The sequence below is a fragment of the Chroicocephalus ridibundus genome, chromosome 13 (assembly GCF_963924245.1).
Source record: "Chroicocephalus ridibundus chromosome 13, bChrRid1.1, whole genome shotgun sequence".
Taxonomy (NCBI): Eukaryota; Metazoa; Chordata; class Aves; order Charadriiformes; family Laridae; genus Chroicocephalus; species Chroicocephalus ridibundus.
Window position 1 is genome coordinate 3,689,403 of NC_086296.1, and position 27,496 is coordinate 3,716,898.

The 27,496-nt window shown below is 58.1% G+C and overlaps 1 protein-coding gene across 5 annotated transcripts; it reads right to left on the minus strand.

Moving 5' to 3' along the window:
* Positions 1-540: 540 nt before the first annotated feature.
* On the minus strand, positions 541-27,423 carry ACACB (acetyl-CoA carboxylase beta). Of its 5 annotated transcripts, XM_063350784.1 has the most exons (53): positions 27,218-27,418; positions 26,311-26,738; positions 22,866-22,998; positions 22,265-22,403; positions 21,872-21,981; positions 21,612-21,693; positions 21,057-21,155; positions 20,629-20,738; positions 20,294-20,404; positions 19,902-20,111; positions 19,474-19,644; positions 19,008-19,169; positions 18,602-18,765; positions 17,983-18,133; positions 17,800-17,903; positions 17,067-17,148; positions 16,367-16,512; positions 16,139-16,289; positions 15,852-15,986; positions 15,175-15,321; positions 14,869-15,057; positions 14,383-14,483; positions 14,209-14,297; positions 14,003-14,127; positions 13,471-13,584; positions 13,275-13,388; positions 12,796-12,885; positions 12,572-12,690; positions 12,179-12,316; positions 11,692-11,791; positions 11,494-11,601; positions 11,248-11,304; positions 10,799-10,840; positions 10,506-10,721; positions 10,250-10,405; positions 9,467-9,670; positions 8,808-8,963; positions 8,298-8,420; positions 7,808-8,077; positions 7,396-7,493; positions 7,107-7,227; positions 6,792-6,902; positions 6,104-6,247; positions 5,900-6,020; positions 5,638-5,734; positions 5,350-5,446; positions 4,969-5,104; positions 4,467-4,644; positions 3,899-4,011; positions 3,064-3,218; positions 2,628-2,798; positions 2,114-2,250; positions 541-1,984 (listed from the first exon to the last, which is right to left on the minus strand). In XM_063350784.1, the coding sequence occupies exons 2-53, from the start codon at positions 26,727-26,729 to the stop codon at positions 1,858-1,860; spliced, it is 7,143 nt and encodes a 2,380-aa protein (XP_063206854.1). In that variant the 5' UTR covers positions 26,730-26,738; positions 27,218-27,418; the 3' UTR covers positions 541-1,857. The 5 variants fall into 5 exon arrangements, with proteins under 5 accessions (XP_063206854.1, XP_063206856.1, XP_063206855.1 ...); XM_063350786.1 differs by lacking the exon at positions 26,311-26,738 and having other exon boundaries at positions 27,218-27,417; XM_063350785.1 differs by lacking the exons at positions 26,311-26,738; positions 27,218-27,418 and adding an exon at positions 24,231-24,353.
* Between the last annotated feature and the right edge of the window lie 73 nt (positions 27,424-27,496).

Sequence of the window (27,496 nt, forward strand, 5' to 3'; positions counted from 1 at the left end):
AGTAATTTCATACAACTTCTGGGTGCTGACAAACAGACAAAGCTCAGGGGTGTCTGAGCCCAGCTGCGGTGCCCACGCCTGCTGAGGAGAAGACCCTTCTCCTGAGTCTAAAATCGGTGTGTTTAAGTGCCACCACTAACAGAAAAGCGTCTCATCCACACGCAGAGCGCTCGTAGCGCCCACCTGCCAACGGGCGTGAGGGCTTAGCTCTAAAAGAGCAGCTTTGCTCAGGCTTCACCGCCCTTACAGACACAGCGCTATGCCCACGTCAGGCTTCGTCCCTGGCTCAAATCCTCCAGGAGAATAAGAGTTTACAGGTATTTACTGTGTGAGCTCTTTTTTCCATTCTGTCAACCTATTCCTGAAAATCTCCATAGCTAAAAGCGTGGAAGAGCTCTGGTGCAGGTTCGTGGGAGGGATGCTACGAGCTGCTCTGTACGAAGGCAGTTTCTGTGCCGCAGGGAGGGGGCTGCACGGCAGCAGAGGCACCGGCCCCAGCTCAGATCTGCCGCGTTTACACAATGACAAAAGAAACGGAGCTCAGGAAAACTTCCTTGAGAACTGTGCTCACTTTATTGCTGGTGGTTTGGCTCCCGTACGGCGAGCATCGGCACGCCCTTCCCCGACAAAGTGCAGGGACACCTTTCAAAGCAGCAAGCATCTCATAAGGCCCTTTCCACCCCCTACCCCCAGGACAGGGAGAGCTCCCCGCAGACCTGGGAGTCCCCAGCCCAGGCATGACCGAGGAGGTGTCCAACACCTCCACACCACGGCAACACCAGCACTGCACTTGAACCAGGTGTCCCACCTTCCGTCGCCTCCACCTTTGCGAGCCAAAGCTAAACTTGTGCTGGTGAAATGATGCACCCGCACAGCCAGAGGCACTGGAAAGCACAGATTCAAGTTTGCCCTCCATGAACCAAGCTGCTTAAAGGCCACCCGAGAAGCAAGGTACAGGTCCGAGGAGACGGAGAGCTCACCCTGGCTCCTGTGCATCAGCGGAGGAACCGGGTTGCTGGGGCAGGAGCACCTGGAGCTGTGTCCTCCCTCCTCTCTGTCCTCTGCAGGAGCCGCAGGCTGAAAACACCCGAAGGAGCTGTGGCAGGAGCCAGAAAGGACCAGAGATGGGTGAGAGGAACAGTTGGGTCAGTCAAACTGTAGTGGATTTGTTGACGTCCCCGCTGCAACAGCTCCCAGCATGGCTCGCTGATGTCTTTTCTGGGCCATCAGCTACTCATAGTCACATACACTGATCGCTCCCCAACAAGGGGAAGGATGAGACAAATCATTCCTCACAGTTCCTGAGTTTATTATAAAACATCGGTTTGAGACTGCTTCTTAAGCAGGGTTTACATCTCCTTGTGCTGGTGCCTCGTCAGCCTCAACACGGCCATATGGGGACCTCCTCCTTTGTCCCGCTCCTCCGTGGTGCCTGGGCCAGTCGGTTTGTACTTCCAGCTCCGTCCACTATCAAGAGACGCGTCTGACACTGGTGCTTTTTTTAAAGACTAAGGCCAACTAAAACATAGTAAAAGATTTTAAATTCCTTTTAAAACCAACTTCTGCACCAGGTCCAGACTCCAGACTTGGCTTGGGACAAGTCTATCTTCCGTCAAGGCGCCCCTCTGACGAACACCCCCAGTGCCAGAGGGACCTTTGCACGGATGGAGAGACCATCTTCATGGCTTAAAATACAAACACTGGCATCCTTTATCTAGGCACATGAGTGAGAGCCAAGGCTTCAGTTCGAAGGCTGATGAACCAGGTGGGGAGGTGAGGTCTGGCCTCTGAGAAGCAGCATGTCCCCATGCCCCTCCTGCCCCACGGCGATCGCCCTGCATGCCACCGGCCACTGGCTCAAGATGGGCTGTCATTATCCACCGTCGACAGGAGACGGGCAACCTGGGCCTTTTGCGTGCGAGTGATGTGCTGAGCCATCTGGATGATGCAGTCCACGGCCACCTCGGGGTTGGCTTGGACCAAGCTGCAAGGCAGATGGGAGAGGGCAGCTGCCTTGGGCGCCGAAGCAAGAACTGCCTCGTCCCTACCACCGTCTGTCCCCAACCCGGGGGACAGCATCGCCCTTTGCATCATGAGTCCTGCAGCCACTCACCTCCGGATGTGCTTGAGCACATAGTCCCGCTTCAGGTACTTGATATTCTCCCGGATGGCCGACTGGGTGCCGTCGTCCTCTTGCATGTGCTTCTCCAGCCACTCCACCACCACCTGGTTGTTGTCCCAGAGGTAGCCCTGCGGGGCAAGCACAGGAGCGATCTGGTGAGGCGCGTGTCACGGTGCCTGCATTTGAGAGCAGCTCGAATGCAAAGACCCCAAGTCTCACTTCTGCCCTGGAAAGCCTTATCTGACAGTGGAAAATGTTTATTCAGGGGCCACCTTGCTACCACTGAAGATCAGCATCCAGCTGAGGTCACAAATTTGAAGAGGCAGCCCCAGGCTCAGGGCTGCTCGGCTGCCCACCCTGGCACAGGCTACAAAGTGGTAATCCCCATCGCACGTTTAAACCCTCGAGGCACCACTGAAATGGCCGAGCAACAGGAGAGCAAAGTCACAGCCCTGGGGACCCCCCTGGCCGCAGGGACACCTTGGGAAGCTGGGGCTGGGGGTACCTTCTCAGCTCCTTCTGTCTCCATGAACCAGCGCCGCAGCATGGACTGGATGTGGATGTGGCTCAGCTCGCTGTTCGCCTTCAGGACCTCTGCCTTCACCACCTCCTCCAGCAGGAGTCGTCGCAGCCGCCAGTAGAGGAAGGACCGGGCGTTCTTCCACTCCAAGATGTCCTGCAGAAACAAGGACACAGCCCAGGTTCACCTTTGCACAAAAGACAAGGAGCTGACATGCAGCAACTGCTTGCTCACGGCTCGCACCAGCAGGTTTGAAGGCAGCTCTGCTGGGCTGGAGCAGAGAGCAGGACTCGAGGCAGGAACGGCCCATTGGGCTGCAGCCCAGGTCCCCGGGAGGGGACTCTGCTTCCCATCTTCATGCCCTCACTGCAAACCCCCCTGCGATGAGCCCCCTCCCACTGCCGCCGATGCCCTGGCTCACCGTGATGACGCCTTTCTCCTGCATGCGGCCCGGGGTGTCGTGCAGGTCAGCGAAGTGCACGGCCACCTGGTAGTACATGGGCAGGAGGAGGTCCTCCCGGGCCTTCAGCTGCTTCTCCAGCTCCTTGCGCTGCACCGCAGACAGCTCGGGGGTCCCTGTGGGACACGCTGTGCTGAGCAGCCCACCCACCACCTCTGTGATGGGCCACTGAGGGGTCTGAGCTCTGCTCTGCGCTCCTACCTGAGCCACCCCCACCAGCAAACAGGACACCCAGTGTCACGTCCCTTTGCTGTGACACACTTACACCCCTGCCCAGAGCCCAGCCAGAGAAGGCCATGGCCACCGAAGGGGCCACACTGTGTTTAGCGCCTGCCACAAGAGAGGTGGGAGGTGGTGTTTCCAAGGACTTTGTGGGACCATGTTTCAGCAGGGCGGAGGGGCATGGGGGCAAGGACCTCTCAACGCAGCCCCTCCATCCGCTGCAGGCAGGAGCCGATCACAGGGTGAAAGGAGACCCCGTGCATTAAAGGCAACTTCTGCGTGGCTCCGTAATGACTATGTGTTGTCTCATTAGGTGCTCGTTCAGCATGGCCAGTGCCATTCTTCATCTCAAAGCATGGGAGAAAAGTCCAGCACCATTTACAGATCCCCAAGGAGATACGGGTGTTTAAAGTGCCACCACATCCCCTTGGCAGGCTCCACCATCAGAAAAGCCATAAAGAATTTTCACAGAGGAACACTAAAAGATTTTCCGATGGTTCCCACCATGGTGTTTGACCCTCCTGTTTTAACTTACCGCTACCGATACCCACAATCTGAAACGCCCCTCCCTTACCCAGCTGCTCAACGAGCTTGGCATAGACCGTATCGATCCTTCTCATGGTCTTCACCAAATCTTTCTTTCTGAACTTGATCTCCACGGTTCCTCCAGGCTCCAAAATGCCTCCCCTGGAAGGAGAGTTTAGTAAAGCAGGGACCTGGGACAAGAGGTTCAGGCAACTCTCTCTTCTAAGAATTAGGGAGAGAGAAAACCTTTTGTTTGTTTTGGGTTTTGTTTCCAGTCTGGGATTCTTGTCTACCCTCCCACTCCTTACAGCTAGCTCCAGTGCGCATTAATTCAGGTTACAGAAAAGGCCTCCTGACCCCCAGGAGCACGTTTTACTCACCCACAGCCTTCGCCGGACGCAGAAGGATATCCCCAAGGGGATACCTGCCACGCTGCTCTCTGTAAGAGCCCTGGAACTTTTAGCTGATGGCTTTGATTACCTCATGGGTAAAAAATACACATCTCAAGTGACAGGAGGTCTCTGCCAGCGTGACTACGACTCTGCAGATCACATGAACCGGCTCTCATTTCTCTGCACGTGGGCTGCGGAGGATGCACATGTATTTTGGACGCTGACCTGCTCTCCTTGTCTGCGTAGAGTTCCACGTACAGGGGATTGATGGTGGAGTCGATGACTACCCAGGAGCCTCCCCGCAGCTCCGCATGTGGTGGGATGTAGACCAGGACGGGCTGCTTAAAATCCCGGAGGCTATCGACAATGAAGGCGCCGAACTTCAGCATTTGGTCATACATGTCTGAAAGCCAAAGGGACTCAGTGGCTGGGTGCCCCAACTGCTGTGGGCCAGGCTATTGCCCCTTGCCTCCTCCTTGCTGCCCAAAGCCGCCTCCTCCATTGTCTCTCAACCAAATAAGCACCACAAAACCATCCCAGCAGGAAGCCACCAAGCCCTGGGAGCTGGATCCTGGTGATGCCCCATCACCTCCTCAGCACAACCCCACACCCCAGAGTGGTGCAGGCAGCACCCTGGTAGGCTGGGTCATCCCAGGGCCCCATGGGGTGGCAGGAGTGCCAGCAGTATGACACAGCACGGGGATCTGGGCACCCCAAGGGCGGGTACCTTTCATGCCACTGGAGAAGCCTCGCCAGTTGGCAAAGATCATCAGCGGGAGATGCTCCCGGTTGAAGTCCCGAATAGCCTGGGCCGTTTTAAAAGCAGAATCCGGAAACCAGACCTGCCCAGCCTGCTGGATGATCTGCAAAAGGTGGCAAGCAGCAGTGCTGAGACTGGTGCCGGTGCTTCTTGGCACACCGTGCTGGCAGGTTGGTAGCACGTGGTGTGCAAGAGCTGGAAGAAAACAAACTGACCAAGCACCCTTGATTTCACCAGTCTTTAAGGAAAATCAAGACACGGCAAAGAATTATGCTAAGCTTTTTCCCTGCTCTCCCTTCCGGCCTCCTCCCGGCTGCCACTCAGCCACACTAAGGTCTCCCCACACACCTTCGCCTCCGAGTCCGGGTTGGCAGGATCCGCAGGTATCGTCACCTCCACGGTGCGGGTTTCAACAGCAATGACACCCACTGGGAGACCTCCCAGCCTGCAGTAAGGCAGGGTGACCTCAGCAGATGCCAGTTCCCCTCCACGTTGCACCCCAGCCCCACCGGAGGTTCCCCCCACCACCATCCCAAAAGCAGTGCCATGGCCAGGGCTTGAGTGTGCTTGACCGTGCACGCAACCTCCTCCCATCGCTCTCTGCCCTGGTATTCCATCTTCTGCTCCCGGCAGTACCTTGCTCTACCAACCACAACTGTCTGAGCCCATGGCCTCATGATCTCCAGGAAGCTGCCCTGGTCGAAGAAGCCACTCTGCCAGGTCCCCTTGAGAGCTGCAGAGCACAGGAGGAAGCAGAGAGTCGCAACGGTGAGCACTGAAGAGTTCCCTGAGCACTGACCCACAGCAAAAAGCACCTTCCGCACCAGAATGGGGGGTTTGCAGCTACAAGACACATTCGGGAGCATTGCTGCCAAGGTCTCGGGCTACCCTCACTTACTTGGATGGGGTCTCCCTGCCAGCATCCACCTGGGGTCGTAGGGGACTTTGGAAGGGACAAAATCGATTTCTCTTTCAATAGGGTCACTTATGGGAGTGACAGGCACCGGGCTCTGGTTATCCTGCAAGGGAGAGCCCCAAAGGGCAGGTCACTAGCCAGATATAGGGGAACACCCCACACCAGCACCCTGCAGCACCCTCCTACCTTGGGTAAGTACGAGAGCCACTGTAGGATGGTGTAGACCCCCTCAAAGTCATCCGGGACGGTGACATGGGAAACGCCATTATTGTGCATGACCTGCACGCCTCCCAGCTGGTTATTGGATGTGTAAACCTCACGTCCTAATACCTAGCCAGAACGATTAACAGAAACACGGATCGGTCTCTGCTAACACAGGAGCTGCTCTTCCTTGCTCTGTTTGTTAAGTCAAACCTCTGTACAGGCACGTTCCCTCTGGTTTGAGGCTGAATTTCCAGCTCTGTCTACCAGGCTGTTTGCAGTAAAGCAAAGGGATCCTGCTTTAGACAAGTGCATCGGTTTAGCTAAGCAGGTTTCAAATCAGCCCAAACCAGTGTGATTCTGCCCAGAGATGGGTCCTGCCCCTGGCACCGGAGCTCAACAGTCCCCATGGCAGTTCTGCCATCCCACCCTGCCCCAGGAGCGAAGGACCAGAACTGGCCCCTAAAGCAACACCAAACAGCTGCGGGGTGGCATCCTCTCAGTTCTCAGTGAGACAAGCCCAGCTGCGGTTCCCCTGCAGCTCCTCCAGACAGGTCCCGTGAGGTGACACACAGGGAAATGCCACCTCTTCCCACAGGACAGATAAGGAGCCCACGCATGCAGTGGCATGAGGGACAGTGCTGGGGGAGGACACGCAGCCGGAGCACAGTACCTTATTGAGAGCCGTGACGCCGGTGAGGATGATATGGGAGTTCTCCACCTGGATAACGCGTTGGCCCAGCCTCACCAGGTAGGCACCGATCCCGATGGCACGACAGGTCACCTGGGCACATACACAAGGACACGCGGGTTTACTGGGGAGACAAGGCTGCAGCATAGTCCGCAAGCATCAAGAGAATGATGCTCCCTGGCTCTGCAGGAGTTACTCCAAGTCGATTGTTGCATCTTGTTATTCCCCTCAGGGTGACTTTAAAAGCAAATAGGAGAGAGGGGAGGAGCAGAGCAGGGGAAGGGCCCGCCGCTGTACCATGCTGATGGTCACTATTTCATCGTAAGCTCGAGAGGACTCCCCAGCGATGGTACCGGCAGCTCTCAGGTTTTCTACCCCAAATCCATTGTCCTTCCCAATGATGTCCAGAAGGACGTACCTGCAGGAAAGACAGAGCCATGGTGGAGCGGGCAGGACAGGGGGAAGCACCCACCTGTGCGATGTGTCTGGCAGGATGCTGAGCCAGGATGCAGGAGCAGCATCCCAGCGCAGATGCTGGGCAAGGCTCGGGGCAGCTCTCTGTGCCCCATGGGACAGCGGGGCTCACCTGGACTCGCCCCCTTCCTCCACGTGCTCACAGTGCACCGAGTTCAGGGCGCTGATCCTTGTGTAGTCCTGAGGAGTCAGGTACAGATACTTGAACCCCTGGAAACAAAGAGGAGGAGGATGAGTTGTGGAGCCCCCCATGCACATGCTCACCTTCTCCAAACCCAACCCATGCATCAACAGCGGCTCAGAGACCAGGGCTGGCCAGAGCAGCCATGCCTGCACAGGCACCTTTATCTCCCCCCAGCAGGGGAAAGTGGAGGGAACCATCCCCGTGGCACTGGGTGCAGGTGGGGGCTCACCCCCCAGCACTCATCCCACGGTTTTATCTCGCAGTTTAGCTCTGGTCCTTCCTTCCCCAAATCAGTTCTCTGTTGTTTTCTGTGATGGCAGGAGGGGAGGTGCCCACACACCTTGTAGGGATCCTCAGGGTCTACCCAGGCCACCTGGAACATGTGCTTTATCTCGTCGGCAAAGCCAATGCGGGCACCGCTGTTGGCAGCAATGTAGATTCGGGGGATGCCTTCGGCCCGTGCCAGCTCTGAGGCCCGCAGGAAGACCAGGTCCTCCTCCGGCCCAAAGGAGCCGATCTTGTGTGTGATGTCATTGCAGATGAGCACGATTTCCCGGCCTTTTGGATACTCGGGTGTCTTCAGCTTCATTTTGAAAGCAACCATCCCCACCTGCCCCAAAACAGCACAAGGTCACAGGGCAGGCTCTTCCAGAGAAATGGGGTCAGAGCTGGAGACTGCATTAGCTGTCAGACAAAACGCTTGCTTGAGGAGCATCCCCTGGGCTTTATACACAGCCAGACTGGGGAAGCCACCAGCCATTCCCTCTTGCCGCAGCACAGCTTGGCCCTGCCCCGCTCTCTCGCCCAGTTTCCAAATCATCTCCTGTTACCTCGTTCCCTCCAGGGACCCTGTTCATCTGCACCAGGTGCCCCTGTGAGTCCAGCACCAGCTCAGTGTACGTCAGGACGTCCTTGGGGTACAGCTCCGAGGAGCCCCACAGCTTGAGGAGAGCCTGCAGAGACACGGCACACAGGACAAGCTGAAAGCCTGGGGTTGCGGCAGCTCTGAGGCTATCGCCAAGCACAGGTGCACGCTCCTGCAGCATGCTGGGACTTGGGGTGAGCAAAACTTTGTTAGAGCCCCCACCCTCCTGCAGACCTCCTTGCACAGGGCTTTCTGGTTCACATCATCCATGAGTGCAATTACAGCAACTTGCAAGAGCTAGGAATCCATTTAGAAATGTTTAATATAACTAAAAATGTTGGGCCTTGGGCTCTTTTCTTTTTCTCATTTGCCGGCTCAGGGGAGAGAAGATTTCCCCAGATGGGAATACTGGGGAGGGTGGGGAAGAAAAGAAAATGTATTAATTTGGAGGCTCTTTCTGCTCAGGCGGCCTCACCTGTCTGATCATCTCGGGGAAGTCATACACGTAGGTGGTGCCCAAGGACTGCGCCTGGAACCGCTTGGCCTGAAGCAGGTCTTTGGTGACGTAGGGGGTGTTGATGAGCATCCCATGCTGCGGCCCTTGCTTGTCCCCATAAGACTGAAACATGATCTGGAGAGAAGGGCAGAGCGTTGGCTGCCTTTCATCGGCGTGCAGGAGAGTCCTCTCTGCGATGCTAAGGTGCAAGAGCCCCGCAGGGCTGGAGCGCTGCTGAGCTTTGCATGGCCACGACGCTTGTGCCGTGGCTCTACTGAACCAAAACCCACGATCTCCCACCCCATTCTTTGCTATTGAGGGGACAGAGTGCAACACTGCTGTGCTGCAAGTACCAGTAACACCCTAACACTGACCTTCACCTCCCAGTCCGAAACCTGCCTGACAACGCACCAGCAACACCCCTGGGGCTCAGCACCATTTTGGAGCAAAGCATCACCCCGAGGTGCCCAACTGGATGCAGCACAGAGGGGAATAAAACCGGGTCAGCCCTGGGAATGCTGCTGCACAGTCCTGGGGCCTCTGGGACAGACCAGCATTGCAGGTGCATGAGGATTTTTGCAGAAACCACCCCAAAGCTTCGCCATAGTCAACAGCTGCTCGAGCCTGCGGTTACTCACACTGCCAGTGCCGGGGTCCCTCACTTCCTTGTAGAGGCTGATGTCCAGGTAGTAGCCGGACTCGTTGGTCAGGAAGAGGCGGATGGGAATGGCGGTGGCAGTGGGTGTCAGGCGGATGTTGATCTTCACCTCAGCCTGCAGAACCCGCAGCTTCCAGAGGCGGCTGCCGTAGCGCATCACCATGGACCGCACTGACTCCTCGATCTGGGTGGGGCACAGCACAGGGATGGGTCCGTGGCCCTGGGGACACCACTGTCCTCGAGCGCACGATGCCAAGGCTGGAGCAGCCCCACTGCATCTCCACCTCAAACAGATTTGCTTTGGCCAAGCCCCTTCCCTCTCTCCATGCCTCCATCCCTAGGGGCTGGTCCTGCCATCCAGCCTCTCTACTGGGGAGAAGGAAAGATGATGTCCCACACGTCCCTGAACAGACACAGCTCCCCTCCCTCAGACCATGTGGTGCCCAGGGGAAGAACCTGCCACTCACCCCTACAACCTTCAGCAAACCGCCCACTTGTCCCAGTCAGTGCAAAAAGCCCCAGTTCATTGCAAATCTCAGCACCTCCCCAGCAAACAACCCACACCGAAGGTCTGGCACAGAAATTAAGCTTCAGGAGCCTCTGGGGCTGCTGAGTCCATCCCCCAGCCAGGCTTGGGGGGGCAGTGGATGGGAACAGGTCTGATAGCCGGTGTGAGGGGTGCCAGCCCATCCACAGGGCAGTACCGAGCGTGGGGGATGACGCAGCCTCCATCCCCAGATCAGCAGGTCACCGAGAAACACACCTTGGAGGGGTCCATGACAACCGTCGGGACAAAGTTGAGGAAGATGTGGTTGCAGTCGGTGCGGACGGTGGTGTTGTTGAAGGCCACCTCCAGCTCGTCCATTGCCTCCAGGAGCAGCCGCTCACCCTCGTTCTGCAGGTACTCGAAGGAAGCCTCCTGCGGTTCACCAGGTGGCTTAGGGGCTGCTGGAGCAACCCCTGCACCCAAAACGCGCCCACCTCTGCCTGCACCCCCGGGGCACCCGGCGCTGCCTTGCCTTGGTGATGAGGTCCGAGTGGCGCACGATGGCGCGGATGAAGAAGCGGTAGTCGGTGGCCTCGGTGCCCGCCTGCACCTTGGCAGCCCCCACGTAGAGGTGCATCTTGTGGTTGGCGCAGGGAATGGCCGTCAGGTCGAAGTTGCGCATGCGGCTCAGCTCCAGCTGGAAGGCCAGTGCCGGCTCCAGGTGCCGGTAGATGCGGTCCTCTGCAAACTGGTGAGGTGCGGAGGGGTGAGCGAGCGACCGGCCAGCTGGCGTTAGCCAGGCCTTGCTTTTACCACAGCTCTTACCTCGTCCCTCGCTCTGAACGTGAAAAACTTTGGGAATTCTCTCTAGAGCAAAGGGGAGAGAAAACTCAATGTGAATAATCATGGCACACAGAGGATTTTTCTGATTTTCAGTGAATCCGTTGAAAAGAAAAAACCTTGCAGGCTTCCTCCTCCCCCAAAGGGAAAAGAGCTGGGATTAATCAATGCCTTTTAAAGACAACCTAAAGCCATGGAGTAGCCACACAGGAACCACACATTATTGGAGATGTCAGCAGTATAAAGGATAATGCAGGAGATAAATCACTCATTGAATCCCTCATTAATTAATTCCCAGCTCCTGATGCACAGTAGATCCATCATGCAATGTTCCGTGAATAAGGTACTTACAGACTTTTCTAGGGGTTTTGGGGAGGCAGAAGCACGATGTGTTTAAAGTCACTCTGCCCATTGTCAGCTCAGTCTGCACTCACCTGCTGGGCAATGAGAAACGTGATTCTTCGGAGACCACAGTCAACAAGGATGTTTTTCTAAATGGAAACAGAAGGGTCCACCAGTCAGGAGAGCTTAAACATCTCCACTGAGGGAGCAAACAAAACCCAAGTGGCTGACACACAGTGCAGTATTTTGGGAAGCGTCGCATGGGGATGAGGCACCTTGGCATATTGTGCCCCAGCTTGTGGGGTCTGCAAAAAGGGGGTCCAGCTCCAGAAACAAACCTTGGACTGGGCAAAGGCTCTGAAGATGGGCACCAGCTTCTCATCCTCCACATGTTCAGCCCAGCGGAGCGCAATGTTGAGGATGTGGATTGGCTCCTCACGGATGTTCTGTCAACAAAACAACCCAGTCAAGCCTGACCAGCATCACTACTGCCATCCCAGCACCGCCTGGGGAGACAGCAATGCCACCATGCCCACCTTGGCATCCTCCTCCTCGTAGATGGTGGCTCGTGCTTCGCTGAAGAGTGTGCTCTCTGAAGGCGGGTCAGCAAAGCACGAGATCACTTCATCGAAGTTCCTGCCCAAACAGCGGGGATGGGATGATGAGTCAGCGTGTGGAGCCCACCCCCTGCCCGAGGGGTAGGCACCAGAGACCTGCTTTGGCAGGGATGCAGGTATCAGCGTAGCAGCCTGGGAACATGTGCCAGCTCAGCTGGGCTCCACTAGCTCATGGCAAAGCCACAGCTCATGAAACCCAGCTCTTGGCACTGCTGTGTTAATGTGCAAAGATGCTTAACCCATGCCAGACAAGCTCCCCTCTGGCTGTGGGAGGAACAGGAGCTGCCCTGAGCACTGTCCAGACGCCACCAGCTTTGGCTCTTCCACCCACTTTTGCTGTCTAACAACTGCAGCAGCACCCAAAAGGCACGTGCATGACCAGCCAGGCATGTCCCTGCAGCCCTACCTCGTGAAGTCCTCGAATCTGTCGAAGGCCACCATAGCTCCCATCCGCTGGCTCAGGGGAGAAAAGCCACTGTCCATGAAGAGCTCAGTGCTGTGCCGGGCCAGGTCAGGGTTGGAGATGCTGATGGGGACAGACATCCTGCATACGGAAGCAAGGCAGCCATCAGCCATGGGTGGAGGCACCACTCCTGGGTCCAACAAGGACCACGCAGGTCCCACATGGGACCCTGACTCGGAGGGGTTGTATCCTGGTCCACTGGCAAAGGGAGAGCATGGCAGGCAGCTCCCACTGAGGGTCCCCACCTTTTGCAGGGAGGAGACAATACAAACCCAACAGCTTTGCAATAAGGACCATGACCAGGGGAGCAGGACAGGCATGCAGGGGCCCCCATACCTGTTTGGGTGGGAGAAGGGCAGCATGAACTGGAACTCCACCAGGCAGGTGCCATCTGAGAGCTGCCGGTGCTGCAGGCTGTTCAGCTCGTAGGCGATGTACCCGCGCCGCACGTACACCTGGGAGGGGGATGGCAGGAGGTACCACTGTGCCCCTCCTGCCACCGCAAACATCCGCGCCGCCCCTCAGAACTCACGTGCCCCTGTGGCCCCCCCAGCCCTCACCTCCAGCGCTGCCATGCGCACCACCTGGTTGGTGTGGTAGAAGAAGATGGGAAGCACGTCGAAGATGGTGGTTTCTGAGAGGATCAGTTTCTGGGGGGAGAAAGTAAAATTTAGGGCAGGATGAAGCGTGACCCCCTTGCCCCATCACAGGATGGGGGAGGCACCTTCCAGAGGGGTCCCTCAATGTGGGGTTGTGCAGGACCGGCCACTGGAGTGCCACGGGACGCCCAGCCCACCATGGGGACACCACCAGACCCAGACATGGATCCCCATGTCAGTCCCCTTCCAAATGGGGTGAGGAGCAGGGGACAGGGACCAGCAGCAATGGGTGCACCCCCTCCTCTGCTCTGTAGAGGCACTGACACTGCAGAAGGCTTTGATCGCTTTTATGGCTATTTTTAAGACTAAGCCACTTGCAGCCAGACCTCCTCACCGAAGCTACCCAAATTCCCTCTGCGGAAAAACGTGCAATTCCCAACCTTCAGGTTTTCAGGGCAGTACTCGTGTCCGTACATGTCGATAGCAGAGAGGAAGATGGACTCCACCTGATTGTGCCGCAGCTCATAGGAGGGCAGGTGAGAGGCGATGAGCACCTGCAAGGGGAGAGACAGTTGGGGGCATGGGAGACAGGGACGGGGACAGGGACGGGGAGGGCACAGTGTGGTGCTCGCTGACCTGTCGAGCTCTCAGTGCCACCTTGGAGTGCTCGGTCTTGCTGAGCTGCGTCAGCTCGTTGAGGATGGCCGTCAGCTCATCTGTCAGTGTGGGGTCACGGCCGCATAGTTGGTCCTGCAACACATGCACCGCCACGGCTTGGCTCAGGCCGCCTTGCTGCGGATCAGCTTCATCTTGTGCCCCTCGCCCCACATGGGCAACAGGGACGAGACCTGGGGCACTGAAATGGGGAAAACGCTGCTCTTTGAACCAAGTGCAACAATGCAAAGCTGCAGAGGGGAGATAAAGTCCCCCTAATGAGGCAGCCATGGGTGCTTGAATGCAAAACCCAAACCCTGGGGAAGCATTAAGCGGAGGATTGGAAAAGTGGTTTCTCAGGTGGCCACTTGTTTTCAAGGGGAAAGCACAGGGCTGTGACAGTCACCCGCAGCCATGTCCCATCCTGCAGTGACGCAGAGCTTGCCTCGGCTTATGGGCTTTTCTCTGCCATGAGCCTTTACTTCTGGTGTCTCGGGGTGTGGGCTGTACTCACAATTAACATGGTCACCAGCAGGTTCTTCTTCGCCACCTGGGCGTGAGAGAAGATGCTCTCCAGCACGGGGGTCATGTCAGGTTTGCACTGCTCCCGCAGGCTGATGACGCACTTGTCATAGTGAGCTGTGGGGCAGAGCACGGTGAGCCCTGCAGACCCCTCCAGAGAGCCCTGCAGAGTCCCCCAGAAAGCCCCCAAGCCCTCACCGTGCTGGAACTGTGTCTCCACTTGCAGGTAGCGTCTCAGCAGGTCCAGCACCACTGCCTTCATGTAGCCCCGGATGCCGCTGCGGTACCTGGGGAGCAGAGGGCCCAGCATGCTGCAAGGAGGTGGCAGTGGTGGGGGAGACCAGGGTGGGTCTCGGACAGTGCGGGGCTCACCTCTGCACCAGCTGCACCACGCTCTGTGTGTTCATGAAGAAGACCTCCCGCTCAGCCTTCCTCTGCAGCGTGGCCGCGTGGGTGTCCAGCACACTGGCGATCTGCGGGGAGAGGGCACAGGGTCCGGTGCAGCTCAGGGCTGGTGTGGCCGCAGGGCTGCCGGCTCCCCAGCTTGCCTGGAGACAGCGCTGCTGCACACAGAGCCTTTTGTTTGGTTTTTTTTTCCCCTCAAGTGAAAAATGCAAAATGACAAATAAATGTATAAACACAAATAGAGAAATATAAATATAAAAGCACGAATATAAAAACACAAATACAAAACCACAAATATAAAAACACGAGCATAAGACCACAAATATTACCCTCACTCATTTAATTTTTTATATTATCTCCTGGCAGGACAAATTCAGGCAAAAACTCCTAAGTAGCTCTAGCTAAAAAGGAAGCGAAGGCCAAGGTGGGGAGTGCAGCCCCCGCACCACTCACCTGCTGGCTGGGGAAGCGGCAGAGCACGGAGGTGATGTTGCTGGCGTACTGCGCCATCACCTTCCGGATGGACTTCTCCACGGGCAGGGGGATTCTTCCCGAAATGCTTGTCATGATCTCCTGCAGCTCCAGGAGGGGCAGGGAGGGGTCCCGCAGTGTCTTCATCAATTGCGCCACCCAATCCTTCACCTGTGGGGAGCAGAAGCTGGTGCTGCCTGCACCCACCGGCGCTGCCTGTCTTGCCATCACGGCAAACACAAGGCAACGGGGCAGGACACCTGGACTGCCTTTGCCACCAGCACCCACCTTGGTGCTGAAGTAGGGCTCGGGTAGGCAGTACCCGTTCATGACGTTGGTGAGATTGTCCAGCACATTGCGGAGAACCTGGTGCTGCTTCTCACCGGTGATGGGGAGGGTCTGCTGGGCTGGGAGCCCCCCCGTGAACGGCTGTGCCTGGAGAGAGCAGAGAGAGGTGGGCTGGCCCAGGTCCTCGCTGATGTGGGATCGGGCCCCCCAAGAACTTCAGCTGCCTCAAAAGCCCCAGAGAAACCAGCATGACACCTCCAGCATCTGCTGCTGGTTAGATCCAGACGAAGCACACAACATTCAGTATCACGTCTCTGCCAGTGCCCCATCGGGAAAACAATGCAGAAAAACCAGAAATGTAGACAGAGAGCTACAGGTACGCTACAGACCTGCATGGGATTCATCTGCACGCTGAGCAAGCGGACATGGGATACCCATGCAGAGGAGCGCCATGGCATGCAGAGCAGCCACTCAAGCCCCAGCACAGCCAGCTGGGGGGTGCGGCATGGCCATGAGGGTACATCCCCTTTCTGGGACAGGGACGCATCCCTGCTGATGCCCCAGCCAGGGTGGCTCCTCTGCTCTGTCCCCTAGCAAGCATTCCCGGTGCCCCATGGGAGGCCATTTGGAAGCGGATGGGAGGGGACAGCAGCGTGGTCGGTCTCTGGCAGACTCACAGGTTTCACTTTGGTGGGATCATCCAGCTCGAGCCGGGCTATGACGCAGCCTGCCTCCAGCAGCGCACCTGGCCGCTTGACATAGTGCACCCGCCCAGACTCCTCCACCGTCAGCGTCATGATGATCTTCATCACCTGGGAGAGGATGGGTGAAACGGTCACCGAATGAGCAGCGCCCACATGCTGCCAAGTGCCTTGGGCTCAATGGCAGCATTGGTGGGTTCGATCTTTGCCACGCACAAGAGCTGCAGGAGTGGGGCTCCTCCAGGCTGTGCTGCAAAACTCACCTCGATCTCTGCAAAAACATTCCCCTCGGCCACGTGGCCACCATCGTCCACCGTGTACTGCAGCAGCTTGCCCGCGGAGGGTGAGCGCAGCACCGTCGGGTCCTTCTCCTTCTCAAAGTCACATGTTTTGTTGCCGATGGTGATCCGGTATCTTAAGGAGAGGGAAAGGTCTCACCAACTGGTTGCCAGTCAGCGGGGAGGGTCGGCGGGGGCTCAGTGGGGAGGTACCTGTCAATCTCCTCCTTCATGTAGGTGGTGTAGCTGTTGCCGTCATAGGAGAGCAGCAGCCCACCGTCGTTCAGCCGGTGCACGTCTATCTCTATGTGAGTGCGGTTCATGATGATGACGTACGTCGTCAGGGACTGGCGAGCAACCTGTGGGCAGCAGATGGGGAGAGTCCTCAGTGCAATCCCCTAAAATGCATGCAGTGGTCTTTCTGGGGGCTGGTGGGAATGGTGGGGGATGAGGAACATCTCCCCATGCTCAGCGCAAGGGCTGGTGCAGGAGCAGCATGCTGCCACAGGACGGGGCTGTGCCGGGGAGGGCAGGCGGCAGCAACCTCAGGCTGCAGCAAAAAGCCGGTTCAACTCGCAGCCCGGAGCTGGTTTAACCCATGGCTCACCTGCTGCTTTCATTGTGAGTAGGGAGCTTTTTGCATGAAGTTCAACTAATTGGGTTTAAAAGCAAGAAAAGGAGGTCCTTTATTAAACTCAGGGCAACAGGATGTATGAAAATGTCTGTCTCGTTAAAATGAGATTATTAATACAACCTCATTAGAATGAGGTTGTTAACCTCATCTTTATGTTGCGTGTTTTTAAAGGGCAACCTCTTATTTATTGCACCTTTCTCCTTCTGGACAGGAGCACACATCCCTGTCCCCACGAGCAGCGCTGTGGCCAGTTCAGGAGGAGCGTGGCCCAGCCCTCACCTGGAGAACATACTTCATGCCCTCATAGATGAGCTCCACGTCGACGATGTTCAGCAAGGAGGCTGCTGGCAGCACCTGCCCCCTGAAACACAACGGGTGGGTCAGGCACCACAAGTATGGCTTGCCTCGCGCGCCGGCAGGGAGCCAATTGTGTGAGATGTCAGCGGTGCTGCTGGCGTCAAGCCGTGTGGCCCCTTCCGAGCTCACTGTGGGAGGGCACGAAGGTGACTGAAGGGAAAAAGCATCTGCTTTAAATGACCCACGTGAGCACCTTGTAAAAATGCAACCGGAGGCGGGCCAGACACTGGCAAAACACGCTCCGATAAGGGTGCAGGGGAGAGCCCCAGGCGTCCTCCAAGGCTGGGGGAATAACCTTGACATTCAAGTGCAAAACCAAAAACAAGCTGCATTCAGCCAAGCCACTTTCCCTTGAAAGCTGTTTTCCCAACCATGTGAAGCTTTTTCCCCTGTGCAGATAAAGCAATAGCCAAAAAGCCGGAGCCGTGAGTCACAGCAGATACCCGTTTCCAAGGCTGTTGCAGTGCTACTCCTTCCAGTTTTGCAATATTTTTGCAGCAAAAATGAGAAGGAAGATGGCCCTGGGAAAGCAACACTCGTGTCTCCATGCTTGCAGGCGCCACACGGGCTGCTGAGAGACGCCCTTTAGGCCATACACTCCCTGTGTCCCCTGTGTCCATGGCAGAGCCCCTGTTGGGCAGCCCCTGCTCCGCACCTCTCCAGCGAGTGCAGGAAGTCGGTCATGCATGTCCTGAAGGCAGCATCTGCGACGTTCAGGGCACCGCAGACGACACCCAGCATCGTGTCCGGCTTCTCTGCCTGTAGGGCACAAAAATTTCAGGGTTTGGGTCTTACACCAGAAGGGGAACGGTGCACCCAAGGGGTCAGTCTCCTTCACCTGCACTTTCTCGGCAATGAGATGGTCCAGCCAGCCAGTGTCTATCTCGTTGTTCTGGAAGCTCTCTGTCTCCAGCAGCTTAATCAGATACTCCACTGTGGTCCGGAAATCCCCGCGGATAGACAGCTCTTTCAGGGCAACCACCATGTTCCTTTTAGAGAGCAAAACCCTTCATTAATGCCCAATGAGGCGGTGCTTGGCTTTCAATAGAGGAAACCAGGGATGGGGGTGATGAGCTCCTCAGCCCTGGGTGCCCTCATGCCTGGATGAAACAGCCCCATAGTCAGCATTGACTTAATAAAACACTTAAATACCCAAGACAAGCTTGTTACATGTTGCTTAATTACTGAATGAATGCTGCTGCTCACTGTCACTAAGCACATGCGTAGCAGATCACTGCAACGTGTCTTTAAGGATCGGGTTGATGAAATGGGGCCGTAGCACCACCGCAGTCTGAAAACCTGGGCTTTGGCCAGACAGTCTCTGCAGCACGAACGAGCTGCTCAGCACAGCGGCACCAGTCTGGTCCTCTCAGATAAAAGCCACTTTTCCTGGCTCATGCACCAATTGCGAGTCTTCCCGAGGACACCCGCTCTCCAGCCCGTCCTGCCACACTCACGAGATAGCCTCCTCCCGGTTCTCTCCCCACGAGAAGCAGTGCCCGAACTGAGAATCGGCAAACTCGTGCAGCCCCCCGGCCGCTGCCACGCTGAAGTACCCCCAGACGTTCTTGCTGCTGCGGAAGTTCAGCTCCTGCACTGTCCCCGAGCTGGGCTTGAAACCCTGAGCAAAGACAGTGCAGAAGACACAGAGAAACCAGGCTTGAGACTCATACAGTGTAAACAGAAGGGGAACCCCTGTGTCATTTCTCAGTCTGCACGTGGGTCTCACCGATCCCATGGGTTCAACGCCCACAAACGTTGTCTGGCTGGGGAGGACTGTGCCCAGCTCAACCCTGAGAGTGGCAGGGTCCCCCCGTCCCCACGCATGGGGCTGGTGCATGAGAGCCCATCCCTTCAGCTCACCTCCTCGGGGTTCTCACTGGTGATCCGGGCAGCGATGACATGGCCCCTGGGCACGGGGGTGTTGGTGGGGCTGTGGAAGCAGATGGGTGTATCGCCCCAGGGGCTCTCTCCGTACAGCACCCGGATGTCTTTTATCCTGTGCAAGGGGATGCCCATTGCAATCTGCACGAGAAACAAGGAGGACTTAAGCTGCCGCAAGAAGACTTTAGCATCAAAATTACAACTGGGAGACATCGACAGATGGTTTGAATGAAGAGCAAGGGGAAGGGACACCACACTGCAAGCAGCTGCTCCCGGCGGGGAGACAGAGGTGAAGGAGGGATGCTACATTGCCTCTTCCTGCACCTTACACACTGGTATATGGGACAGCTTCCCTATGTCAGACTCTAGCTTAGCACTTCTTCCTAAATTACAAAATTCCTTCATCTAACACACCTCGCAAAGTCGCCCGTGTATGCTCAGGTACCTGCAGCTGGGCAGCAGGGAGGTTCACATCTGCGATCATCTCTGTGCAAGGGTGCTCCACCTGCAGGCGTGGGTTCAGCTCGAGGAAGTGGAAGCTCCCATCCTCGCTGTAGAGGTACTCCACGGTGCCCGTGCTCACATAGCCCACCATCTGGGCCAGGCGGACCGCGCACTGCAGGAGAGGGTGAAACCACCGTGGGGAGTAATGACCTTCTATTCACTGCAGCAGAGTCAGGGTGTCACAAGCAAAATGGCAGCAGTGTCCTTGCATGGACCAAGGAGACAAGCAGCTCTGGGGCTCCCTGTTCAGCGCGGGGGGTCCTTCCCTTCCCTAGGAGCCTTAGGTGCCAAAACCCACAATAAACCCAGCAAGAATCAGACCAGTTTCTCACCAAACCCTTGTGCTGCCCTAAGACCAGGGACACCCACCTGCTCCATCACCTCGATGACAGAGGGTGCCGCAATGGTGGTGGGCGCCTCTTCAATGATCTTTTGGTGCCGGCGCTGGATGGAGCAGTCGCGACCGAAGAGGGAGATGGCGTTGCCGTACTCATCGGCCAGCACCTGCACCTCCAGGTGCCGTGCGTGCTGCGCCAGCTTCATCAGGAAGACGGGGGACCCAGGCGCCTCCGCCTGAACCTGCAGCAGGGGAGAGGTCATGCTCTGGCACCATCCCCCCAAATTCACCCCAAGACAGAGGCAGGACCTGTGTTGAGCGCAGGCGGGAAGCATGAGACACCTGGGGTGGGAGCAGGACCCTGCTGTGTGCCCCAGGATGGGATGGGATGGGGACAGGGATGGGGGTGCTGGGCACCTCTCACCTGCCGGAAGCAGGTGCCAAATTCCTCTGCTGCCTCCACTTTTCGGATGCCTTTGCCCCCACCGCCTTCTGCTGCCTTGATCATCAGCGGGTAGCCAATCTTCTTGGCCACCTGATGGGGGACAAGGACTGGGGTGACCAGAGTGCTTTGGACCCCGATCCATCACCTCAACAGCCCACTCTGCCCCAGCCCCATGCAGCCCCAAGTAGGATTGCCCCAAGCTGCATCTGTGCAGAGGGAAGAACTGCTGTCACATGTGCTGGGATCCCAAAAAAGGTCCAGAGAGAAATAATGGTGGACAAGAGACAAGGAGCTGCCCATGGGCTCAGCTTTACCTCCAGGCCTTCCTCCACGTCCTTCACACAGCCCTGTGCGTACGTCTCAAGGGGGATGCTGATTGTCTGCTGATGCTTCTGGTCCTCCTCAGACCACTGGGCCACCAGACCTGCAGGCACAGCCAGGGCTATGGTCACTGCCAGGGTGGCATGGCTGGGGTGGCATGCTGCCTGTGCCCAGGGGAGCCGAGGTCCCCATGGTGGCACACGCCATTTTCCCTGCTTCCATGCACCCTATCTCCAAAAACCCCTCTGCCCAAACCAGCAGCTGCTCAGCTGCAGTGGGGTCCCCGATATCTGCAGTCACCCTGCGGCCAGATGAGCCAGAGACCCCAGTCCCGGTGCTTGCTTTGGGGGAGAAGGGGAGACAGCGAGGAGAGAAATGGGGGAGGAGTGAGGGTGTGTGGGGCTGGGGAGGAGGCACTTACCGCTCCCACTCCATGGCAGCGTGGGGATCTGGACTGTCTGAGCCACAATGGTGGAGGCGACTTTGTCCCCAAGTGCCCACATGGCATCACTGGGGGGACCTTCAAACAGGGAGGCAAAGGGTGAGCTGGGCCAGCCTGGCCAGTTAGCCTGGCCCCATCGCTCGGGTGCTGCAGAAAGCTGCTGCCCACCGAGCCAACACCACCAGCCCTTCTGCAAAGAGCAGGGGCATGCGAAACCCCCCCAAAGCCACTACCCAGTTCAGGATGGACCTCAGCCCTTCTCCAAGGGGGAGCCCAGGCTGTCCCCTGGCTGGGAAGCCCACGAGGTCTGCTCCCACCCAACATTCCTCCATGAAGGGCAAACCCAGAAAACAGTAGGATTGCTGGGACAGCTCCGGGAAACTGCCCTGGGGACTGCCACACCGCAGGGTGGACATGGCAGACGCATGAAACAGGCATTGCCCAGTGCAGTGTCCCTGGGGAGTGAGCATGCGTGCACACACTAGCCCAATGGCCGCTGCTCCCTCTGGCACAGGGAAGGCGGCAAGACCTTACCTAGGAAAGCTATTCCATTTTTCTGCAGCAGCTCTGGCAGCTTGGGGTTTTCTGAGGCATGTCCCCAGCCAGCCCACACCGCCTGGTGCAAGAGAAGGAGCAGTGCAAGCCGTTACCTCCCTGTGCTGGCGCCTTCCCATCGCCTACAGCATCGTGCCTGGCTCCTCCACATGGAGGGATGTCACTCCGTTTCTGAATGCCCCTTCTTCCCCATCCACTTCCCTCAGCAAAGAGGTGGGAGGCCCATGAGTGGCTGCTACCTGGACTGGGATCCGTTTGGAAATGTCCACGATCAGCTCCACGTTGGCGTAGTTGTTGTTGTTGGCCCCCCCGGGGACGGGCACGTAGTGATCTGCCATTTTGATGTACTCTGAAAGACAGGACATTGCGGCAGTGGGAGCCAGTCCCCCAAGCCGCACCCCACTCGCATGCTGCCCCTTGCACCCCCTCCCCAAATCCTCAATCCCAGGGAGGCTGGGGCGGGGGGAGGGAATTATTTACTCCCAGATCTGGCTGCAGAGAAGGAAAGGAAGAAAAATGTGTGACCCCAGGCTGTGCAGAGCCTCCCACGTCCCAGGCAGCAGCGGGGGGAGAAGGAAAGGCTTGGTCCCAGGGTGGGGAACATCCCTCTCTGGGATGCTTCTAGGAATTACCCGCATTAGCCTTGAGGTCTTCAGGGGTGACCATCACCACGAACCGAATGGCACGCTCATTTCGGAACATCTCGTAGGCCCACCGGCGGATGGAGCGCATGCACTTCACGGCAGCGATGCCGTTGTTGGCGATGAGGACCTGGGGGGACAGGGACACGGGGTGTCAGGCTGAAGCTTCTCCCTGTTGCAGGAGCAGCGTAAAGGCAAGGGCTGGGTGCAGGCAGTGAGCCAAGCAGGGCGACCGTGCTAACACAGGTACTTTGCAACGGCCGGTTGTACACGACGGCGGAGCAGGAGGCTCCTTAACAGCAGCTTTGATGCCTGGCACTGTGGCTAATGAAGGACAGGACTTTGGCCTTCGTTTGTGCCAGCCACACAAAGCCACTGCAAGCAGATGCAGTGCAAGGACAGCATTGTGAGGGTTTCCCTCTCCCAGTCCGCGAGGGTGGGTGAAGCTGAGGGATGAACAGCTCTGGGCTGCTCCGAGCTGCCGTTGGATTGAGCCTGACAGGCACGGGAGACTTGGGCAACACCTGAGGATGCCGCTGTGAAAAGCAATGGCCCATCACCCGGGCAAAGGTAGGGGTGTAGGGGGAAAGACCTTCTCGATGACACGGTTGCCCCCGAAGCGGGTGACGAACTCTGCTGTTGAGGCGACGGTGAAGTCCCGTTGCAGATCCATCTTCCTGTGCTCGCGGCCCTTCTTTGCCAGGTGCAGCCCGGACATGCTAGGCCTGCAGTGGGACGGGATGGCCGTCAGTGAGCTCGTAGCCACACAAGCAAACCCTCACCAGGCACGAGGAGCGCACTGCTGCCGGCTGGGGCTTCACCGCGGGGTCGGATCTGCTGAGAGCCCGGCCGCCTGCAGCAGCGGAGACCAGACTTTGCCCCCTCCACGGTTTTTTCCGAGGAAGGCAATAAAACCTTTCACCCTGCTGATACACGCAGGGAACATTGGGATTCACTTTCCTTGCTACCACCTCCCTGTTGTGCACCGGAATCTCTCCAGGGACATTTAACACCTGCTGCAACACTGCAGAGGAAAACTGTTTTTGGCTGAGTTACACAGAGCAAGCAATTCGGGGTGAACAGAGCGCGTTTCGCAATTCAAACACCCCTCCAAGGAGCTGTGGGACCACATTGATTCAAACACCACGACAAGCAGATTTGCAGCCACAGGGGCTGGACTGAGACCCTGCTACACCAGACAAAATCTCCGGGGTTTGCATCTCCGGGAGCAGAGAGCTGCTCAGGGTTTTCGGAAGCATGCTTGTGGCCAGAGCGCTGCTACCACCGCAGCATGGCCGTGCCTGCTTCTGCACTGCTAACGGCTCCCAGCCCGGCTGGAGGTGGAAACATGTCATGATGTGCTCTGAGGACCAAGGAATAGCAAGACTTCCAGGAGGTCGAAACACAGCACCAAGCACAGACCCTCCCTCCCGCTTCCAGGAACGACACGTGTACAAATGCCCCTTTGCAGCGACCAAGGTCTCCTGCAAAGCCCCCGGAGCTCCCAGTTCACACCAAACCCCATGTCAGAGCTGTATCTATCCCCCACATGCCCAGAGACGCCCTGAGCAGCCTGTCTGGGTGGTGTGGGTGGCAGGAAAATCAATGGGTACACAGGATGGCACAGAGCTCTGTGCCTCCGTGTAAGCAGCATCGCTGCCTCCAAACCCCGTGGCACGAGCACCGAGGGGCACGGCCAGAGGTGCCCCCACAAGACCCCCCCGAGCTGTGCTAGGGTTACCAAAGGGGGAGCAAAGAGCAGGCAGTGCGCTGCGAGAAACCTTGCGAAGAGCGTGGTACTCCGCTCCCAGCAGCTGCCTTGGGAATTTGCTCTCCCGCAGCCTGCAATGACAGCAGCCGCAGCTCCTTGCTGCGTCAGACCCCGTCCTGCCCGCGCTCCCTGCTCCACAACCCCAAACCACCTTCCCAGGCTCACCACGCTGCCGGCCAGACTCACCCCTACCATGGTTTTGCACTGAAGGCATTTCCATGCCCTGCGGAATCTATTCCCTGTTTCACAGCCCATCGTGCATCCCTGAAGGTCAGACAGCCGGACCAGCCCCTCTGCAGGGCTCTGGCCCCAGCAGTGCTATAAGGCAGCCCTCGCGCCTCCCACCTCCTGGCACGGTGGCAGCCGGCGCAGGAGGGTCTGGCAGCGCCGGCAGCCCATGGCGGGCAGGCGGGGACCTCCCCAGCAGCCAGGCACCTGCCTTCCCGCAGCTCTGCCTGGAGTTTTAAGCAACTTTCTATTTTAATGACCAGGTTCACATTCCCCCCTCGTAACTCAGCCAGATTTTGAACTGTTGATTGTTATTCTACGGATGTGCTATAAATAAGCAAAGGAAGAAGGACCAGCCCCCCCTCCAAATGAGCTGATTTCATGTAAGCAGCACTTGGCACATTTATTTTAAGGGAAAATGTGCCAAACCCCCCCGGGAGATTGGGAAATGTCCCAGTCTCTCCATCCACTCAGGGGATTTTCCAAGTAGCTGGAGCACTGCATTGAGCGGTGCTGGGTTTAACACACTCCGGTGCATCCCCCACCTCTGCCGGGGCCGGCCGCTCTGCCCGCTTCCCTCCCGCAGCCCCCACCGCAAAGCCTGTGCTGGCGCACCCGTCCCACCCTGCAAACTGCACCAGCCGTGTCTGCAACATAAGGAAATTCCCCCCGTGTTAAAGCACAGATGAGCAGCAGCGATTCCCCGCCAGCAGCACGCTGCGCGAATCCGCCCAAACCCCCAGCTAGGCAAGAAGACACCATTGGGCTGTCAAGTTTCATCACGTGTCCCTGCAGCCAAAGGTCTTTTATTTTTAACCGGGAGTGGAGCAGCCAGGAGGAGCTGGGCAGCAGCGCTTTGTTTCCAGTTATTTGTAATGGCTGGCAGCTGTGCCCACACGGGAAGCTGCCCAGCACAAGCCAGCAGGCAGCAGCGAGCTGCCCCACGGCCCTGCCAGCGCCAGCGCTGGGCAAAAGTCACTGCGAAGCTACCCATGGGACAAAAGCTTACCCACTTTTCATCAGCTCATCGCAAAAACACCATAGATCTGCTTTTCTGCCTTGGATAATTTGTCTGCGAGAGTTGAAAGGGCAGAGGAAGGGCAGGAGCAGCACAGAAGCACCCCCACGGACCCCACGCCTCCCGCCATGCTGTTTCCCCACACGCAATACCGGGAGCATGTTAGCATCCCCAGCAGAGCAGAAGCGAAGTGTCGGCGGCAGCAGGAGTGGGTCCTGGTGGGATCCAGCCCTGGGGGCACAGGGCAACGGTTGCATGCAGAAGTGCATGTGCGAGCGCACGTGCCGGTGCCCTGTCAAACGGCTCAGCTCAGGTTGCAGGTTTACATACACCCCCTGAAGTGCCCCCAGCAACGCTCACGCACAAACTGTGCACCCAGGACAGCCAGCGCAGGGAAAACACCAGCAGCGCCTGCTGCTGCCCATCCGCACGCTCACCGTCTCAACCACCCCCAATCTTGTCTTGCCACGCGAGAAAATCCCCGCTCCCCAATGCACCCCCATCCTGTGCCAGCCACAGCCTCAGCCAGCGCGTAGGCACAGCCTTTCCCAGCAGCGGGAGATGGTGCGGGGACAGAGAGAAACAGCAAAACGAGAGAGGAAGCTGTGAGAAAACAGGAGCGATTTGGCAATTTGGCTGCAGTGCTGGGGGCTGCGTTTGAAGGGACACCATGCGCACTGAAAGCGCTTTCCACCCCGTTCCTTAACATCCAAAATCACTGTAACGGAGCAACCCCTGCCCCAGTCCTTGCTGCACTCGCGCACATGGCACTGCTGTCACACAGACCGTTCGGACACATCCGCTCTTCCCAGGCTTCTGCCATTAACCTTGTTATAATGGTTTTTCACGCAGCACCAAGTCAAAGGGGGAGGAACTGGGGCATTGATTTGGGGCTCTGAGACGCACATGCACCCTGATTTTAGCAACAGGGTCCCCAAGAAATGCACCCGTGAAAAGCATCTGCCCGTCCCACGTGGGGCACCTTTGCACCACCGCTGCTCCCGACCCCATGCATCGTACCTCATGCCGGCGGTGGGCTCCAGCGGGGCGGTCACGGCAGAGGGCTCGGTGCCGGTGCCCCCCACCCCGACCAGGCTGCTGCGCCGGCTGCCCACCCTGAAAGCCGTGGCCACCAGCTCATCGTCAGAGGAGTTGTCCTCGAAGGAGCCCAGCACGAATTTGGCCAGGGCCGGCCGGCGGAGAGCGGCGGGGTTGTACACTGCGATTTGCTCCTGCTCCCCCACCGCAGCCTTGCCGGACCGTGGCGGCAGGTTGGGAGCCGGGGGGTTCGGCCATGCCGGGGGCTTGGCTGTGGTGGGAGCCGCCGGCTGCTCCGCCGGGGTCTGCTCTGGCTTCTCCTCCTCCTCGGGCCGAGGGGTGGACATTTTGGCCCAGGCGAGCCGCACCAGCACCAGCAGGAACAGGGCAGCCAGCAGCATTCACCCACCCTGGGGAGAAGCACGGAGACGCTCCGTCAGGGAGGACCCCCAATGGCTGGCCAGCCTGAGGGGATGGGAGCAGCCCCCCCAAAACACCAAGGCACCTTCCCCAGTGCTCTCCCCACAGCACCCAGCCAGGCCCCCCCCCTCCGGCTCCGTCATGCTGCCTGCACGCTCAGCCGGAGCTATTTTTACTCCCCAAAACAGGAGCGGTGCTGGCAGGGAGTGGGGGAAGCACAGCTCCGCTCTGCCTTCACGCAGCCCTGCGGGGGCTAAAATGGCCCCCCCACCTCCCCAGCTGCTCACAGCATCCAAAGGGTGGTGGTGAAGCCGCCCCCCCCGCCAAACCCCAGCCCCTCAAACCGACCCCCCCCACCCCCAGCCCCAAACCTCTACAGGCAGGAAAAGCTGGGGGTGGTCGTGAAGGGACACAGCCGCGGCCCCACCATGCTCCCGGGGCCCTTCCTGAGGGGGACGATACCACTCACCATGGGTGCTGACCCCCGCCGAGGCGACAAGCGCCGGTCACGACTGCCCACGCCGACACCGCCGGTATGCCGACACCGCCGGTGACGCTTATCTCGACCAGTCACTCCGTGCAGGCCGGGCCGGGGGGGGCTGGGTGGCAGGCTGTTGGGTGAGCCCCCCCCCACCCTGTCCCTCCCGACTCCCCCGAGCCCGGCCGTTGCCCTGCGGTCGCGTTCCGGCACGTGACGGTAACGTCAAGCAGAAATATTTCCCTTGGAAAACTTCTGCTGGAGGCGAGG